Source organism: Pecten maximus, chromosome 10 (assembly GCF_902652985.1).
Source record: "Pecten maximus chromosome 10, xPecMax1.1, whole genome shotgun sequence".
NCBI classification, from domain to species: Eukaryota; Metazoa; Mollusca; class Bivalvia; order Pectinida; family Pectinidae; genus Pecten; species Pecten maximus.
The window spans coordinates 8,664,427-8,683,797 of NC_047024.1; the positions used below are offsets into that span (position 1 = coordinate 8,664,427).

The 19,371-nt window shown below is 38.3% G+C and overlaps 1 protein-coding gene across 1 annotated transcript in view; it reads left to right on the forward strand.

Annotated features, from left to right (window-relative positions):
* LOC117335458 (collagen alpha-2(I) chain-like) overlaps nucleotides 1-19,136 on the forward strand; it is a 101,586-nt gene extending 82,450 nt beyond the window's left edge. Inside the window, 4 exon segments of the mRNA XM_033895464.1 lie at nucleotides 3,970-4,023; nucleotides 10,242-10,609; nucleotides 10,865-14,221; nucleotides 14,223-19,136. Coding sequence (XP_033751355.1) covers nucleotides 3,970-4,023; nucleotides 10,242-10,609; nucleotides 10,865-14,221; nucleotides 14,223-15,074 — 4,631 coding nt within the window. The 3' untranslated portion in view covers nucleotides 15,075-19,136.
* Nucleotides 19,137-19,371: the final 235 nt, after the last annotated feature.

The window sequence follows — 19,371 nt, forward strand, 5'->3', positions numbered from 1 at the left end:
CTGATTGTTTATATACTTCTGATGGGTTCTGGCATCATTTCTTTCAATGCTGTTGGAATTTTACCCTGATAAAGACAAGAGAAGAAATGACAGTGCTGGCTCAACTGGTTGATTATGAGATGAAACCTAGCTTCTGTTACTGCAACGGAGATTCTGATGGCAATAAAGAGTTTTCATGGATTAAAGCATTTGCTAGTGATATGTTTAAATGTGACATGAATGTGCAATGCAAACTCATAAATCACTGAAACAGGCTGTCTGACAGCATAGTGCCGTGAAACAGGCTGTCTGACAGCATAGTGCCAGAAATGGTTCATATGCAACCACTATTAATGTAAATAGGAAATATCTAATCATGATCCTGATCAATTAATATTTAGAAAACACAGTAAATTGAATGGACCACTTTGAAAACATTGGGGTAAAAGTTTGTGAGACATGTAATTGTAAGGCATGTTGCAGGGAAAAATTCATGATGCAGTTGATGAAGAAATGTGATGGACATTTAAAACAGTGTCAATATAAGAATTAAACACTACAAGACACATTTTCATAAATTTCACCAAAGTTCACCTAGTATCGATGAATCCCCACCTGTCCGCGAAGTTAATCATCGCTAGTACGCCAAATGTTACCACAGCCTTTCAAAGTCACTAACATTCCTGAAATAACATGATTAAACTTCCAGGAATGCAAAATTACATGATAAATGAAACTTCCTATTTCCTGCCATTTTTGTGTCGCCTGAAAAAGGTGATATGTAGGCAGTGTTGGCGGCATCATCGTCCGCACAATGGTTTCTGTGCGATACCTTGAGTTCCCTTGGGCCAATCAAACTCAAACTTCATACAGTGCTTCCTTTACCAAAAGTGCTTGCTTGGGATTGCTTTTCATGTTCAAAGGTCAAGGTCACTGTTACTATTAATAGAAAATTGGTTTCCATGCAATAACTCGTTCCCTTGGGCCAATCAAACTCAAACTTTGTATAGTGCTTCCTTATCAAAACTGGTTGCTTGGGATTGCTTTTCAGGTTTGAAGGTCAAAGGTCAACTTACAGGACGTTTTTGCTTGTTCAAAATTCATCTCCTAGCTTGCTGCACAGGCGACAGATCCACTTCCTTGGAATTCTTGTATATTCATATACCTCCTGCTTTACTCCTTTATTTCAATCCCTTGTGCAGAGCACCTATGAGTGGCCTTGGCACTTTGATTTATCAATGAAAAAACGACATCTGAGAGCATACACTATTGTGGTAAATATGCTTAGCTGTTGGATCAATTTATTTTCAATAAATGATACTTAAATTTTATTTACTAATATCAAAATATGCCTATCTATTCACTGATATGTGAATTTTTGCTCTGATTAAAGAAGCTGACTTTGCATGATTGCAGGTCATGATGTGACTGTTAGCTGATGAACGTCTTGTGGGGAAAATGTTACCCACATCTATGGGAAATTCCAATTTAACGTAATTTCTGGCAGAAATTGAAAGTGAAATTAAGATGCATGTGTGACATGGTGGTGATTTGACAACAAAATAGACTAAATATAAATATAACAAAGTACACTAGGCACAAAATTTAATTATCATGAAATAGTATGTATTCATTGTATGTAGATATATGATTAATGGCTTAACAATGTTGTTCATGATCAAATACTGAAGCCAAAACTATTGCAGATTATGTAATAAACATGGCCTTATTTAAAGACGACGGATTGTAGATTATGTAATAAACGTGACCTTATTTAAAGACGACGGATTGTAGATTATGTAATAAACATGGCCTTATTTAAAGAGGAGGGACTGTAGATTATGTAATAGACATGGCCTTATTTAAAGATGAGAGATTGTAGATTATGTAATAAACATGGCCTTATTTAAAGATGAGAGATTGTAGATTATGTAATAAACGTGACCTTATTTAAAGAGGAGGGACTGTAGATTATGTAATAAACATGACCTTATTTAAAGAGGAGGGACTGTAGATTATGTAATAAACATGACCTTATTTAAAGAGGAGGGACTGTAGATTATGTAATAAACATGACCTTATTTAAAGGTGAGGGACTGTAGATTATGTAATAAACATGACCTTATTTAAAGAGGAGGGACTGTAGATTATGTAATAAACATATTGGCCTTATTTAAAGATGAGGTATTGTAGATTATGTAATAAACATGGCCTTATTTAAAGAGGACGAATTGTAGATTATGTAATAAACATATTGGCCTTATTTAAAGATGAGATATTGTAGATTATGTAATAAACATGGCCGTATTTAAAGAGGAGGGACTGTAGATTATGTAATAAACATGACCTTATTTAAAGAGGACGAATATTGTAGATTATGTAATAAACATGGCCTTATTTAAAGATGAGATATTGTAGATTATGTAATAAACATGGCCTTACTTAAAGAGGACGAATTGTAGATTATGTAATAAACATGACCTTATTTAAAGAGGACGAATTGTAGATTATGTAATAAACATGGCCTTACTTAAAGAGGACGAATTGTAGATTATGTAATAAACATGGCCTTATTTAAAGAGGACGGATTGTAGATTATGTAATAATTAAAAAAAATAAACATTACCTTATTTAAAGAGGAGGGACTGTAGATTATGTAATAAATATGACTTTATTTAAAGAGGATAATATATTTCTGGAGCGAAATTAAATAAATGATATAATAAATGCTTTTCCTTCAATTTGAGTTTTCTGTGAAATATTTTCCGTACACTGTACCTCTGAAGACTTGGATCAAAGACACATGTATTACAAAGATGTGAAGGATACCATTATGGCTAGGAATGTGAAGTTAACAAAGAAAAGATAACAGAATTTCCTATGGATTTGACTTATGACACCTTGTCAAATGTGTGCCGTTTTAATTTCAATTTTGATTTGAATTGATATGCAAGAAAATGTCTTGAAGTGCAATATAACTGTTTTGTGTTATAAATCTTAATTACCATATCTTAATTGCTAGTTTTCATATGTCCTTCTGGAAATCAATTATTATAACTGGTAGTGCGTGAGTGTGATGATAACTCGTCCCAAACTCTATGTCAGCAGAGCTGATCTCCCATTGTTTATTACACAGCTGATAATACATGTAATTAGGAGATGAGTGAAGTGATGTGAATTATTTACATGTTAATACCAAGTTAGAGTTCAGCCATACCAAACAACTTCTGCTCAAGTGAAGTGAAGCTAGCACCAAATTGTCAGTGTCTAAAACAAAAAGAAAAAGAGTTTTTATTTTTACAAATATTATCAAGTATTGATCATAAAGGTATCTGTGGTGTTGATCCCTAGGATTAAGCTCTGTAATAAATATTCAGCCTGGCAGCAAATTACAGAACGGTTACATATTGTAGAAGGGCGATTGAGTTGAAGGGGCATTGAGATTAAAATCCTTATCTTACAAGTGACTGCAATGATTTCTGTATTAACCAGTTATCATGTACTGAGACTGTTGTAGTGTGTACACTCACCATTCATTAAGAGGACAGAGGTTCGATTCCCCGACAAGTGCTGGGTCACCAGCCTGATCACATGGCTTTATCTGTGGGTATTCCAGTTATCTTCCACATTAACACTACCTGGATCCTTCTATCCATGATTCCTGCCTAGTGCTCACCATTGTTGGAGTTCTGATTTGCCTGGTGTCTGTATAATGTGACCAGATGGTATACCCTGCAGTATACATACTTCAGTGAGGTAGCACTATAACATCATTATCAGTTCCAAAGTACCGCAGCCTTCCAGAATACATACACTCATTAAATGCATGCATCTCCCACCTTCACAAGGGAGGCCATACTTAAATGACCATAGCTGTTGATCAGATGTTAAACGTATATACAAACCAAACCCTCCAGTAAAATGAGAAGTATTAATATACTGATTGAAATTAATATATTTTGTAATTGTTGTAATATTTCTCTGTTTCAGATAACAATAACCAGTTACAAGATACTCACACGAAAAAAGGTTCTGATCTAGCAGGTAAACTTCAGTCTCATGTTCTAGCTCTGTTGACTTTGACCTATTGTATAAAATGAAACTCGTTGTGTATAATCTTTTTTATTTTCATGGTTGCTATGGAACTATGGAACAAATCTTGATGTATGTATTATATAATTATTGCACGGACTAAACAAGAAAGTTTATTCCCACAAAATAATTTGAAAGGTCCAATCCACGGAAGAAAGTACACCAGAACATTTCATGTTATAAAGTAGGTCAAGGTCAACTGACAAGTAAGAATGCAAGCTCGACATCATCTTGTGTCAGCTGGAATAGTATGGCTTCTATATGCAACTTCTACCCAATCATTGTAAATTACTAATATTTTAACCTCACCTTTGTCAAGCTTTATGAAGTACCATTGGCCTAGAAGCAGACACTTGTAATTCTAACTTCCTTCAGAGGTTGATTAAACCCAAATGTGTACATTTGTGAAAGGAGATAAAGAAAACAAAAGAAAGAGATTGATTAAACCCAAATGTGTACATTTGTGAAAGGAGATAAAGAAAACAAAAGAAAGAGATTGCATAAATCCTCATAGAAGAGGTTTTTGCATTAGTTGCAGGCACTGAAAATGCTTTCAATGGATAGATCGGTATTCATGCAGGCTTATTATTTTCATGGCACTCGTTTAGATTTCTCAAGGTTGTATCAGGAAAATTGCAACTCAAACATATTGTTCCTATTTTATTGGGTAGAGTTTAAATTCAATATTTCTCTTTAACGATTGCATAAGAAGAGTCATGGCACCAGTTTATATTGTCACCTGTGTCATAGCAGAGAGACGTGTGATAAATGTTGAAATCTAATGAGGCAGTATAGAGTTATGGTTACCTACACACATATATCAGCTAGTCTGAGACTAACGTCATTGCAGTTCTCTTTTAGATTTGTGGGAGAAGTTTTGTGATAAAAATATGAAAACAGCATCAACTAGCTTATTGTTTATCAAAGACTAGACAGTTGTTAGACTTATTTTTGTATTTCATTTGAAGGTTTATAGAGTTAAAACTATTCCAAGGTCAATGACACTGTTGGCTGGCCCATGTGGGTGTTATCTGGACGTCTTTTCCACTCCTCAAGCCAAATTGTACCAATTTTTCTCCATGTATAACTGATGGTGGTAGTGATGGGATGAGATATGACATTGATTTTGTCCTGTTAAACACAGTCTGGCTTGTCTTGATCAAATACTGAAAAGCACATTTTCCAGATCAAGTTTGTTATTACTTTCAGATAAAAAGACATCTTTGAAGAATTTTGGGGTTTTTTGGTCGGGAACATTGACTGTCTATTCATTTTTGGTATTATCGTCTGTCCGTCTGTCTACACATCTGTCTAATGAAATCCCAGTATCAGCTTTGTTTTAAATATTCCTGATATTGTCTGCTTTGACATGCCATCAACTATCCAAAGTTTTAAGGACAAGGTCAGATTAGCTGTAAATGTCAACCTTCTCCTCAAATTATGTTAAGATATTAATAATGGCATAACGATAACTGAAGTAACGCATAAATTTAATCATTAAAGGACTTAAAGCTTCAACATCGGTGACTAGCAATTCTGATGTGATGCCCCAGTCATAAATAAGTTGTACCAAACCTTCTCCTCAAATTATGTTAAGACATTAATAATGGCATAACGATAACTGAAGTAACGCATAAATTTAATCATTAAAGGACTTTAAGCTTCAACATCGGTGACTAGCTGATGTGATGCCCCAGTCATATATTAGTTGTGCCACATTCTCTACATTATAAGGAATCACTAATCTGGAACATCACACAGTCTGCTACTGACTGAAGATATTCTGTAGATACATAAATAGGAATTTACATTCTTTTCTGAATGTATCCTATGTCTGTAATCTGAGTTATAAATCATTACTTAACTCTTTCAGTACCGTTGTCGACTATAGTCGACATAAAAATGTGCTCCCCCTTCCCCGTTGTCGACTATAGTCGACATAATTTCAAGCTCCCTCTTCCCCGCTGTCTACTATAGTCGACAGGCTAAGTTGATGTTATTAAAATGTTGATTTGTTGAAACTATCACCTGACATATACAATCATCCGATGCAATGACAAATATAAGGTGGTCAAAACTTTGGAAACAAACATTTTTGATGATATATTCGTTTTTTATTTCGTTTGGGTTACGTGTTTTTCCGTTAGAACAATAGGTGATATTTTCTCTATGTTGTTAATGTAAACAATATGGCGGCTTGCTACATTTGCATTTTAGATATCATTGTCTAGGACGTTTCAGATTGTTCAATCTGACATCTAGATCTAATTTGGTTAAATATTTTTTAATTATGTACAAAGATCACACTAACCTTTGTTTTTCTATATGAAAAAAACAACACATCAATAACGCACATGTAGTCTGCCATTTTGTTTAAACTTCTGGGGGCGAGGCTTGTTACCTACTTCCGGTACGGAATCCGGAAAGGACACAAAGTACGGAAAGAGTTAACACAGGTACATTTTAATTAAACCAAACCTTTCAGATTCATATATTTTTAATTGATGACCAGGAAATTTCCTTTAATATTTTAGTGTCAAGACGAAGTTTAAATTACAAGAGTCAAGATATCAGATACGGTCTTTAATGTATGACATTGGGATATTAAAATCTGAAGTTTGAGGTTAGCAATTAGTTAAGATCAGATTCTATCCGAAGTTTACGAGGAGCACTTAGTAAAACCAAGACTCTATCCAATGTTTGAAGGTAGCAAGTCACTAAAACCAAGACTATCTGAAGTTAGAGACGATCAATTAGTAAAACCAAGACTCTATCCAATGTTTGAGGGTAGCAGTTAGTAAAACCAAGACTCTATCCAATTTTTGAGGGTAGCAGTTAGTAAAACCAAGACTATCTTATGTTTGAAGGTAACAAGACTCTATCAGAAGATTAAGAAGAGCAATTCAGTAAGCCAGAGACTCTATTCAATGTTTGAGGGTAGCAGTTAGTAAAACTAAGACTATCTTATGTTTGAGGGTAGCAGTTAGTAAAACTAAGACTATCTTATGTTTGAGGGTAGCAGTTAGTAAAACCAAGAATCTATATATCCAATGTTTAAGAGGAACAATTCAGTAAAGACCCATTTTATCTTAATGTGACAATGACATAGGGTTTGTAATATATGCTTATGATTTCTGTCACTAGCTTAAATGCACAATGCAACAGAATAAATTCATTATGTAAATTATATCACCTTGCCTTCCCTCATGGTTCAATGAGTCAGACTGAGATTAACTATTTGACCCATCAATTCAGGTGTCTCGGTATGCATAAAAGTGTTAGAAACAATTTTGTTAATGAAATTTTTTTTCTGCAAAAAATTCAGCTTGAAGACAAAATAAATATTAATATATTAATTATCATTTGATATATATATCAAATATGCAACCAAACATTAAACCAAAGTAATATTGTCTTTATAGTCAGTAATGTATACAATATACCAATATTCCTAGCCTGCTATGTATTATTAAGAGCAAGAGAACAGTGCAACCTATTGAATATATTCAGGCATTGTCATCTGCATGGAGCTATATAGTTGATGGTGGGATGTCCTTGCTGCTATATAGACGTGTAAAACGAGAGAATCTGGATTCTATACTTGAGGATTAATTACTTGTGGATACTACCTAACTGATTTTAACATTCTGCAGATGAAAGCAGCAGTGTGGTAATAAATAGCACTACATGTAGACTGGCAGACCCTTGGGTGTCAGACTAGGATGTGTATATGTTGACTGACAGACCGGTGGGTGTCAGACTAGGATGTGAGTCTATTGACTGACAGATCTGTGGGTGTCAGACTAGGATGTGTATATGTAGACTGACAGACCGGTGGGTGTCAGACTAGGATGTGTATATGTTGAATGACAGACCGGTGGGTGTCAGACTAGGATGTGTATATGTAGACTGACAGACCGGTGGGTGTCAGACTAGGATGTGTATATGTTGAATGACAGACCGGTGGGTGTCAAACTAGGATGTGAGTCTATTGACTGACAGACCTGTGGGTGTCAGACTAGGATGTGTGTGTGTTGACTGACAGACCTGTGGGTGTCAGACTAGGATGTGTATATGTTTACTGACAGATCTGTGGGTGTCAGACCAGGATGTGTATATGTTGACTGACAGATCTGTGGGTGTCAGACTAGGATGTGTATATGTTGACTGACAGACCTATGGGTGTCAGACTAGGATGTGTATATGTAGACTGACAGACCTGTGGGTGTCAGACCAGGATGTGTATATGTTGACTGACAGATCTGTGGGTGTCAGACCAGGATGTGTATATATAGACTGACAGATCTGTGGGTGTCAGACCAGGATGTGTATATGTATACTGACAGACCTGTGGGTGTCAGACTAGGATGTGTATATGTATACTGACAGACCTGTAGGTGTCAGACTAGGATGTGTATATGTTGACTGACAGACCGGTGGGTGTCAGACTAGGATGTGTATATGTAGACTGACAGACCTGTGGGTGTCAGACTAGGATGTGTATATGTTGACTGACAGACCTGTGGGTGTCAGACCAGGATGTGTATATGTTTACTGACAGATATGTGGGTGTCAAATTAGGATGTGTATATGTAGACTGACAGACCTGTGGGTGTCAGACTAGGATGTGTATATGTTGACTGACCGTCCTGTGGGTGTCAGACTAGGATGTGTATGTGTAGACTGACAGACCTGTGGGTGTCAGACTAGGATGTGTATATGTAGACTGACAGACCTGTGGGTGTCAGACCAGGATGTGTATATATAGACTGACATACCTGTGGGTGTCAGACTAGGATGTGTATATAGACTGACATACCTGTGGGTGTCAGACTAGGATGTGTATATATAGACTGACATACCTGTGGGTGTCAGACTAGGATGTGTATATGTAGACTGACAGACCTATGGGTGTCAGACCAGGATGTTTGTCTGTTGTCTGACAGACCCATGGGTATCAATAGAGGGAGGGAATGCCATGGATAAGCTGTTTGTGTAGGCATGCATCAGAACAATGTTGTCTTCCTTCAGAAGGCTGTTAGCATTAGAAATATCCATGCTGTGATGGAACACACCCACTGGGGAAATCAAAGCATTCTTATTCTGTTTTGGTATCTATATTGTGACCAAATATTTTTTGATGCTGTATTGATTTCCAAGGATTCATACTTTATTTTCTAAGAATTTTTTCACTTCTGTTTCATATTGATAAAAAAAATGATATTATTTCTTTCGAAAAACTGTTTTCGCATCATCAGGAGTCTGATGTATCACTAATCTAGTGGCCCTTTGATGCTGAATTACCTTTTATTCTTTTCCAATCAGCTGTCTTTAACCTTATCACGTTGATACTTCCTCTTCTGATTCTTCTAATCCCATATAATAATCCCATGCTAAATCCTGTCCTCTAATCCCATACCATTCCTGTCCACTGATCCCTATTAATCCCTGTCCTCTAATTCCAAAACAATCCTGTCCAATGGTCCCTAATAATCCTGTAATATTCCTGTCCATTAAACCAATACCAATCCTGTGCCACTAAATCCTTGTCATTAATCCTGTGCCACTAACCCATTTCCATTAATCCTGTGCCACTAACCCATTTCCATTAATTCTGTGCCACTAAGACATTTTCATTAATCCTGTGCCACTAAATCCTTGTCATTAATCCTGTGCCACTAAATCCTTGTCATTAATCCTGTGCCACTAACCCATTTCCATTAATTCTGTGCCACTAATACATTTTCATTAATCCTGTGCCACTAAATCCTTGTCATTAATCCTGTGCCACTAATCCCTTGTCATTCATCCTGTGTCACTGATCTTGCTACATTGTTATATCTATTGTAAGTGGAGGAGCATACAGTTTTGAGTTATAAATATAGGTAACAAAAGGTGTCAATTGATATACTTATCTGTGCATTCAACAATAGATTGGATGTTGTTAATATTTGTCTTTTTTTTTAATATAATGTAGTGAAATTTTTGTAACTTACAATTCTGCATAATTGGGTAAAGAAAGAGCAGAAACATTTAAAAATAAACAAAAAACAGAAATAAAGACATTGAATTTCTGTTCTCTTAGTCATTGAAATGATTGTATAAATTGAAATCAGTCTGATAGGATTGTAAAATTTTGTGCCTTTTACTATATTCATCCTTGTTTTCAGCAGTGAAAGAGGAGACTAATGGTGAAGCTAGTGACGGACATTCCAAGCCACTCCCACCCACGAAGGGCCAGTCTCAGCAGTCAGCCCCTTCTAAAACCTCTCAACCCCCAACAAACCCCCAGATGCCCCAGAAGCATCCCACAGCCTCTCAGCCTGTGAACTCGAATGTGCCATCAATGCCCCCTCAGTCCCAACATTCTGCTCAGCCAATGGGGACGGGAGAGAACCCCTTCATACAGCACCAGAGTCAAATCTTCGTGTTCTCTACACAGCTAGCCAATGAAGGTGCTGAACATGTCATGTCAGGACAGTACAAGGACCTGCTGTCCTTCCATATGGACTACCCCGCCACCAAAAAGTTTCTGCAGGTATAATTTATACTGGATATGGTTATTTCTTTAGGCAAAAAATGGAGTCAAAATTGTATTTAATTCACAATCTAAAAACTGGGATTCCACATTATCTGATATATATATATAAAAATACACCTAGCCATTTAAAGAATTAATTTGCAAGTTTATAATAATCTTAAGATTTTATCAACACCTTCTTAATAGCCTAGAAATCAATCGTAATTGTCATTTGAGATATTTTGTTAATGTGTATTTTACTTCAACTTTCAGAAACATTCATTGAAGATCTCTCCCTTCAGCCGGTCTGGCATGCTGCCTCAGATGGGCCCTAGACATCGAAGTATGGCCCCAATGCGGCCGTATGGTAACATGATGCGCCCGGGACCACCACACCCAACTGGCAGTGTCCAGCAGTGGGTGGACCAACAGAACGCCCACCTACAGGAACAAGGCTATAACTTTGTACCAGGAATGAATCCAAGGGCAGGCAACTTTCCACCATCTGGAAATCCTGGAAATCCAGGAATGATGGGGCCTTGGCCACAGGGTGGTGGGCCTCCTCAGTCCTCATCTCCAATGAACTATCCCATGATGCCTGATGGCATGCCCTTTGACCCAGAAATGATGGCTATGATGGGAAATCCACACCTTACCAATCCTAATCTGTTGCAGCAGAAGGTACCAAATGAGAACTTAACTCCTGAACAACTGAAACGAAGAGAGGAACATTTAACAAGTTTACGGAAAATACAGATGATGTTATTCCCTGAACAGCAAAGACAGCAACAGTTTGGGGGACAAATGCCAAATTCAGGTCCTGGAGGTGAAATGATGCCAGAAGAAATGCATCAACAAATGATGCAACAACAGCAGAGTATGATGTCATCACCCCACGGTCCAATGATGACGTCTCAGGAACAGATGATGATGGGGTCACAAAACAATGGTGGCATGACCAGCTCACAACAACAGTTTATGATGTCCCAGGGTGGGCCAGGTCAGTTTGGTGGTCAGGGCCCTGGTCCAGGCTCTGGCCCCGGGGGATCAGGTCCAGGTTCAGGTCCTGGAGGACCTGGGCCCCCTGGGCACCCAGGTTATGGTCCACACAATATGCAGAACATGACACCAGCTCAGCGTGAATGGCTACGACTGCAACAAGAATATTACATGGAAAAGCGACGACACCAACAGCAACAAATTGCTCAAAGAATGGGGGGTCAACCTCCCAATATGGAGATGCCAGGGGCCAGCCCAGGCGCACCACCCTCCTATTACAGCACTATGGCTCAAAAGAGAGGAGGAAGTGGTGGAATGTCTACCTCACCAAATACAAACGGCCCTATAGGATCACCGCCAATAATGCCCCCTCATGGTATGGATATGCCCGAACACATGGGCTTGTTCCCGCCATCTGCTGCTCAACGAAGATCATCTCTCTCCTCCATGGAACAACAGTCACAGATGGGTATGATGAGCCCTATATTGAGTCCGAGTATGCCCCCTGGGGCAGGTATGAACTTTGATAAGGCCATGATGTCGCATGGCCCCGGTGGACCTGGTTGCCCTGTAGGCCCTGGAGGCCCAGCAGGTGTGGAAGGCGGTGGTGGGGCGCCGCCTCACATGCACCCAGGTCAACCTGGAGGAGGACCAATTCAAAACAAGAAAAATATGCAGGGTGTACCAAGGGCAGGCCACCCTGAACAGTTCATGCAACGTGCTGGAAACCCAGAACATTTTGTGCAAAGGGCTGGACATCCAGAACAATTCATGCAACGTGCTGGAAACCCTGAACAATTTGTGCAAAGGGCTGGCAACCCTGAACAGTTTCATCCAGAAATGGCGGCTCGTTCTCCTTCACGAACTTTAAGTGGCTCAAGTAAACCACCCCCTAGCTATGCACAAGCGCAGAAAAGGAAACGTGACGACATGGAAGAGTTGTATAAAAATCTTCAACCAACACCTTCTCCTCAACAAATTAATTACCTCAATCAGTTTGAAGGACAAGAATTGACTATAACTAAACATCTTAATGCAGCATATCGTGAACCTAATAATCCCTCTGACCAGTCCCATCCCAACGCCCCATTTCCCTCAAATCAGGTTGCCCATTCACCCATGCATGGTCCGAGCTCCAACAAGGGGCCCATGTCCAATTCCAGCCAGAACTCAAGTGGGGGCCCACTATCCAGTCCGGGGCCTGTCAATGGTCCTGGACCCAGCCCCATGTCCGGTGCCAACATGAGACTTTCACATTTTGACCCGCCATCGAATAACAACAGTGTGTCTAGTGCGCCAGCAACACCCACATCTAAGGCATCATCCATGTCCAACATCACATCTGCTAGTCTGGCCAATCTGGCCAAGGGAGTAGAACATTTGTCAAACCAAATGCAGCAAAACATGATGCAAGGAGGACCATTTCACAGTATTCAGATGCAGGGTCAGCAGGTAGGGTGTAGTGCGTCATCACAGTCGACTAGTAATCAGCCCTCTGTGTCAACCTCAACAGAGATGAGCTCTCAGACACAGACCACACCCAGTGTCAACAACACTTATGTGAATGCCACCATGTCCATACAACAGTTAAACATTCAGAGTGTGGGACCCCATTCTGGGCCCAACTACAACCCGAACATGCAAGTGCAGCAAATGAATATGGAGCAACAACAAATGCAGGGTATGCCTGGTCCGCCCAACGGACCAGGCCCTAACTCAAGTGGTATGCAAAGTGGCATGCCCAGTGGTAATCCTGGTGGCATGCCCGGTGGTAATCCTGGTGGCATGCCCGGTGGTAACCCTGGTGGCATGCCCGGCGGTAACCCTGGTGGCATTCCTGGCGGTAACCCTGGTGGCATGCCCGGCGGTAACCCTGGTGGCATGCCCGGCGGTAACCCTGGTGGCATGCCCGGCGGTAACCCTGGTGGCATGCCCGGCGGTAACCCTGGTGGTATGCCCGGCGGTAACCCAGGTGGTATGCCCGGCGGTAACCCTGGTAACATGCCCGGTGGTAACCCTGGTAACATGCCCGGTGGTAACCCTGGTAACATGCCCAGTGGTAACCCTGGTAACATGCCCAGTGGTAACCTTGGTGGCATGCCCAGTGGTAACCCTAGTAACATGCCCAGTGGTAACCCTGGTAACATGCCTGGGGGTCCACAAGGACCTGGAATGGCATCGGCAGCTTCTGTTTCCATGTCACAGACACAGTCAATGATGACAGGAAACAGTTCTCACTCAGGCATGGGCAAGGCACCCCAGCCCTTCCCTGGAGGTCCCGCCTCATCTCAAATGAGTAGTGGCCCAGCTAGTGTTCATTCAGGACCTGCAAATGGCCCCGGTGCCCCACTACACAGTGGTACTGGGGGCCGTCCACATAGAGCTGGGTCAGGGGGGCCTAACACAGGAGCCCCAATGATGCAGCAACAGCAGCCATCTCAGCAACAATCACATCCTGGTGCAAGACCAACCTCGCCTAGTTTTACTAATGCACCATGTTCTATGGGGAACGCTAATGTACAAATACAAGCCAAAGCTCCTAATACCATTCAGTATCTTCCTGCTCATCCGCCATCAACACAGCAAAGTATGCAATCACAGAAACGACCAGATCTGGAGTTCATGCAGAGGTTTCGCGGCTCCAATGAGCAATATGGATAATAAAGTTCCGACATCAAAAATGCAATACTTTCCACAGCCTCCAGGAATAGCTGGAGAAAGACATTCACATTCACCGTTTGGTAACCATGGGGGACCCATGGGGCCAGGAGGAATGCCACAGGGTATGATGCCAATGAGAGGAGGCAGCCGAGGGGAATTCCCTCCCAACATGAGTGGTGGACAAATGGGACCTATGAGTGGAATGGGAAGTCCAGACCCCATGGGAGGCCCAATGAATAATTCTATGGGACCCATGGGAAATAGTAATGTGTTGCCAGGAAATATGCCATCGGAGCCTCAAATGATGCCTGGTGGTATGGGCATGGGTGGTGAAGGCATGATGCCCATGGACGGAATGCCACATTCTATGGGAATGCCACACCCAAATTCTCCGCCATTCATGGAAAATCGTGAATCAATGATGAGCAATAGTATGATGCAAGGACCTTCACACATGTCCCAGCGGGGCCATGGACCTATGATAGGCATGGGACCCGGCAGTGGAGACATGATGCCAGGGGCACCAGGATCGCGAATGCCAGAAATGGGCAATTATGGACCCAATATGTCAAGACAACAAAATCCAGGTGGCATGAGAATGCCAGGCCCAGGAAATCCAAATATGCCCTCTCATCACGGACTTGGTCCGGGACCCGGGATGAGTGGGGGCATGGACCCAAGGGCAGGGCCATGTAACCCTGCCTATAGTGCACAATATCAACAGTTTCAGCAACAGTTATATTCTCAAGGTCGGTCACGTCAGATGTCACCCATGGGGGGGATGATGCCTGGGGGGCCAGGCCAACAGTATATGAACATGTGAGGGGGACAAGACCTTATAGGCAAAACTGTTCATCTGAAGCATTGTGATAATTCATCAACGTAAAACTCATTAGTATTTACATTTTATTTTATTGCATCGGAACAAAGTTTATTGTTTCATAATTATGTGTGTGTAGTGGAATGGAATGATAGTGAATCGATGATTTCATTTTGTCAGAACTGCCCTTCCCTATATTGTTTTGGTCACCTGGATATGTTACAGGGCGATTGTGGTGGTACTATGGGGTACAGCTAACATATCACACATTTGATGATGAAATCTGATTTTGCAATAAGAGACAAGTTAAATGATATGTTGAATTTTTCAGTGTGAGATCAATCTAAAAAAACTCAATATACAATCAAAGGTTGAAATTAAAAATGAAAATTACAGTATATTATGAAACATTGCAAGAGCAAGAAGTATCTTGAATGGATCAACATACAAGGTTTAGTGAATATATAGTTCTTTCTTCATAGCAGGACAAATGTTTTTTAGGTAAGAGATATGAAGTAAGACAAAATTTTCTTTTCCTTTTTTTTTTTTTAAATTCTCACTTTTGTGAATTGATGTCCTCTATAACTTACATTTTAAATCTTTTCTATAAAGAATGGTTATGAGATATTTTTTACATAAACCAAAGTTTTCCTTTATACTAAAAGTGCATATGATACACACGTAAGTATTTTGTATGTTAAAATTATTCGTGTGATTTTTACATTTTGTTCATAGATTTTGTGTGAATCTTATATTGTCATTATCTTTTGAATATGCCATGTTTTTAAAGTTTTTTCCTTCTTGTAAATTCAAAGGATATTTTAGTCCTTCTCTTTGAGAGAATATGTACAAAGCATTTATTTTGAATATCTTCTCAGAAATAAAGTTAAAAATGATTAAAATTGAAAAGTGGTTTCTATATGTATAAGAGTGCAATAGAGTCTGCCTTGATCAAATTTATTTTATTTTATTTCTTTCCCAACCATTAACTTTTTCAAAATGTGCTTTCTGACTTGGAGTTTAAATCAAAGTGAGATCTTCCCTTTCACAGTGAAGTAATACATGCATGAGAAACCATGACTTAGATATCTCAGTATAAGGGGAGTAACTCTTGTAAACATTTTACTGGACTTACCATAGATGACAGGCACCGGTCTAAATACAGTCTAAATACTCCCAATATACAGTTGTATACATTGGGTGTATTGACTGAAGAGGCGAGTGCCTGTGCCATAGACATAGTAATCTTAAAACCTTTTTTCCCCCTAATGTCTTCGAATTGCAGGCTAGCTAAAGGTTACCATCCCACTGATTACACAACCATTCCAAATTAGAAGTTAGGTTCACATTGATCTTCGGGAATATTTCATTGATTAGAAATTATCAAATATAGTACATGTATACAATATTGTCGGTTATTCAGGGTTTTTGGGGTTTTTCCTCAATATCAAATTAGTTTAAACTTTTCTATTATACTTGCCAAGTTCTTGGAATGTCCATTAAGGAGATTGATAATTTCAAACCTAAGAAAAGTACATTTGTACATGTGTATTTCTCATTGCAATGCATAAAATATAAACATTGATGAATTAATGCCTTAAACAGCTGGGTTTTTTTTATTTTTTTTTTCTGGTAACTAATTGTCATTTTGAAACTAATTGAAAGATAAATTATATGCAATGATTATTCATGTCTAAAATTTGGGTTACGGTAGTTTCCTCCAAAATGTTATGAACATTTTTTTTGACGTGTTTTAGACCTGTGGATTTTGGCCATAATGTGTAGCAACTAACCCAAGTAACGCGGCTGTAACCTCTTAAAATTTTGTTGCACTCCTTCGTAGATTGACAATAGATGTTAATGTTTTATTTTGTAGATTTCAATGAGAAATACACATGAAATTACATATAGATTACTGATAATAAAATATTAATTATCATGATTACTGAAAATAAAATATTAATTATCATGATTACTGATAATAGGTCATTAATTATCATGATTACTGATAATAAAATATTAATTATCATGATTACTGATAATAAAATATTAATTATCATGATTACTGATAACAGAACATTAATTATCATGATTCAATATAGCCCAACTCCACTTCAATCCTCTCTTAGACTAATAAAGTAAATGTAATAATATCCAGCAAGTGATATTGTTTTAACAATTAGGAAACCAGTAATACTGTGTCACGTTTAGTAGTTCAGTAGGACACAAGTCGTGCAATACGAGGATGAGTATAAAAGGGTAAAATATTTAAACAACTTTAAAGTGGTACATCTTAATAATTCTGTCTCTTCATATGTATCTGAACAAATAATCTTAGTTGAATGCAATGAATAAAAGTATCGTTCTGATTGATCAATTATAAAAATGCTATCTTAAACATTGTCTGTTGAACATTTTATATCGAACAGTGTGGACGGTAGTAGTTAGGTATTAGAGTTTTTTCTTATCAATTAATTCCTTAGAATTCAAAGAGTTAAATTCTTCGATACTTTGAACATTTCCCAGCATTACCACAGTTAAGCTTTTCCAAAGATTTATGAATGTAGACTTTGACCTGGTTCTGGGCCAGTCTGAACTATATATTTCACATACCGGTAAGTTGAAGTTAACCGTTATGAAACCTAAATTAAAAGTAGACAAGATGATTTAATCAGAAATTAGGCAAAGACTATACAGGTTTTCAGGTTTAATTATATTTATGTATTGAGGACCACTTGTACAGTATAAAAAGCTTTAGTCATTGATATAAGGACAGGGGATAGAGAAAGTGGGTCTCTTTAGATAAATGGATATACATGTACATCCTTTGTACAAGTAAGTCTACACCCCATCCTTACATTTTACCAAATTAATTTTTACCGCTGATTTTTGTAAGTGTTTTGGAGAAAGAAAGTTTTAATTTATACATTTTAGTTTTAATTACCCTCAGTGTGATCGTTTTTTTTTTTTTTTTTTTTTTTAAGAATATTTTCACAACTTTTCATATCAAAGACATACAACCGATGTTTGCTTTTTTCTGTCTTTCCCCCCATTATATTTTGTCAAAATGTTTTAAGGATGTATGGGAAGAAAACATGACCTTTGAACTTTGAAGATCAAAGCTGCTCAGAGAAAATGTGCCGAGAATAATATTTAGGTAAAATTGTATATGGTGATTTGTATGCCTGACCGAATGACTGAATAAATGTATATGTTGAAATGTATGAGTGACTATATTTTCAAAATGACAAAACTATGTGGCTTAAATATTGAATTTGATTCAATTATCACATGAATGAAAGATATATAAATATATATATATACACTATATAGGAAATATTATGATTACATTTTCTCTTCTTTTTAAAACAAATTCAAGTGTCAATTTTAATTAAAACTAAAGGTTGTACCATGTACTTTTTTTCTTTAATTAAAAGAAGAAAAAAAATGTGTATATTGTATGATATGTGTATACTTAGTACAGCCTGTAGATATCGGTAGGACTTCTAGACAAGTTCAGTGCATAGCCTCTTTCTGCCAGGATTTCTAAATGAGCAGCATCAATTCATTTCTCATTTCATGGAATATTTTTCATTTTTTATTCCTGGTAGTAAAAGGCCATACTATTCTCAGAAGGCAGATAAAATGGTGAAATTCTATTTTTGATATATTTTATATATTTATGACTGCTGACCGAGGAAGCACGAGATGGAGCAATACTCTGGCCAGTATTGTCACCATCAGCAGCTGTATAATGTGAAACATCCCTGGTTACTCCGCGGGTTTGGAAGTCAAACATCCTTGTCAGTTTAAAATTTTGTGGTCAGCCTTTCCAACTATTATATATATTAAAGTTGTATAGATTTTTGACGTAATCATGACAACTGTCTGGGTTACATGACAACCGTCAGGGTTACCCCACAGGGAAGTTTTATGTTATATAGTTAATTTTGTATTGGAATAGCATGTGAAATTCAATGGATTTTACTACCATATTATATCAGTCTGCCAGCTGAGACCCATTGTACTGGTTAAAATGTCATTAAAATGGGAAATCATTTCTAACAACTGGGTCTTCTTGTCTTTTACACATTTTATAACATCACACTGGTGGCAAAGAAGGAAATTCTACAATGTGATTGATCCCAAAGTCCAGTTTACTATCCAAGTCTTGGTGTGAGGGTTAATTAGACCACATCCTCCAGTGACTATGATATATTTGCTGTGTGGGGACGTCTTCTTAGAATAAATTGAATATAAAGGCTGTATTTGAATGACACGCTTTGGTGTTCCACATACA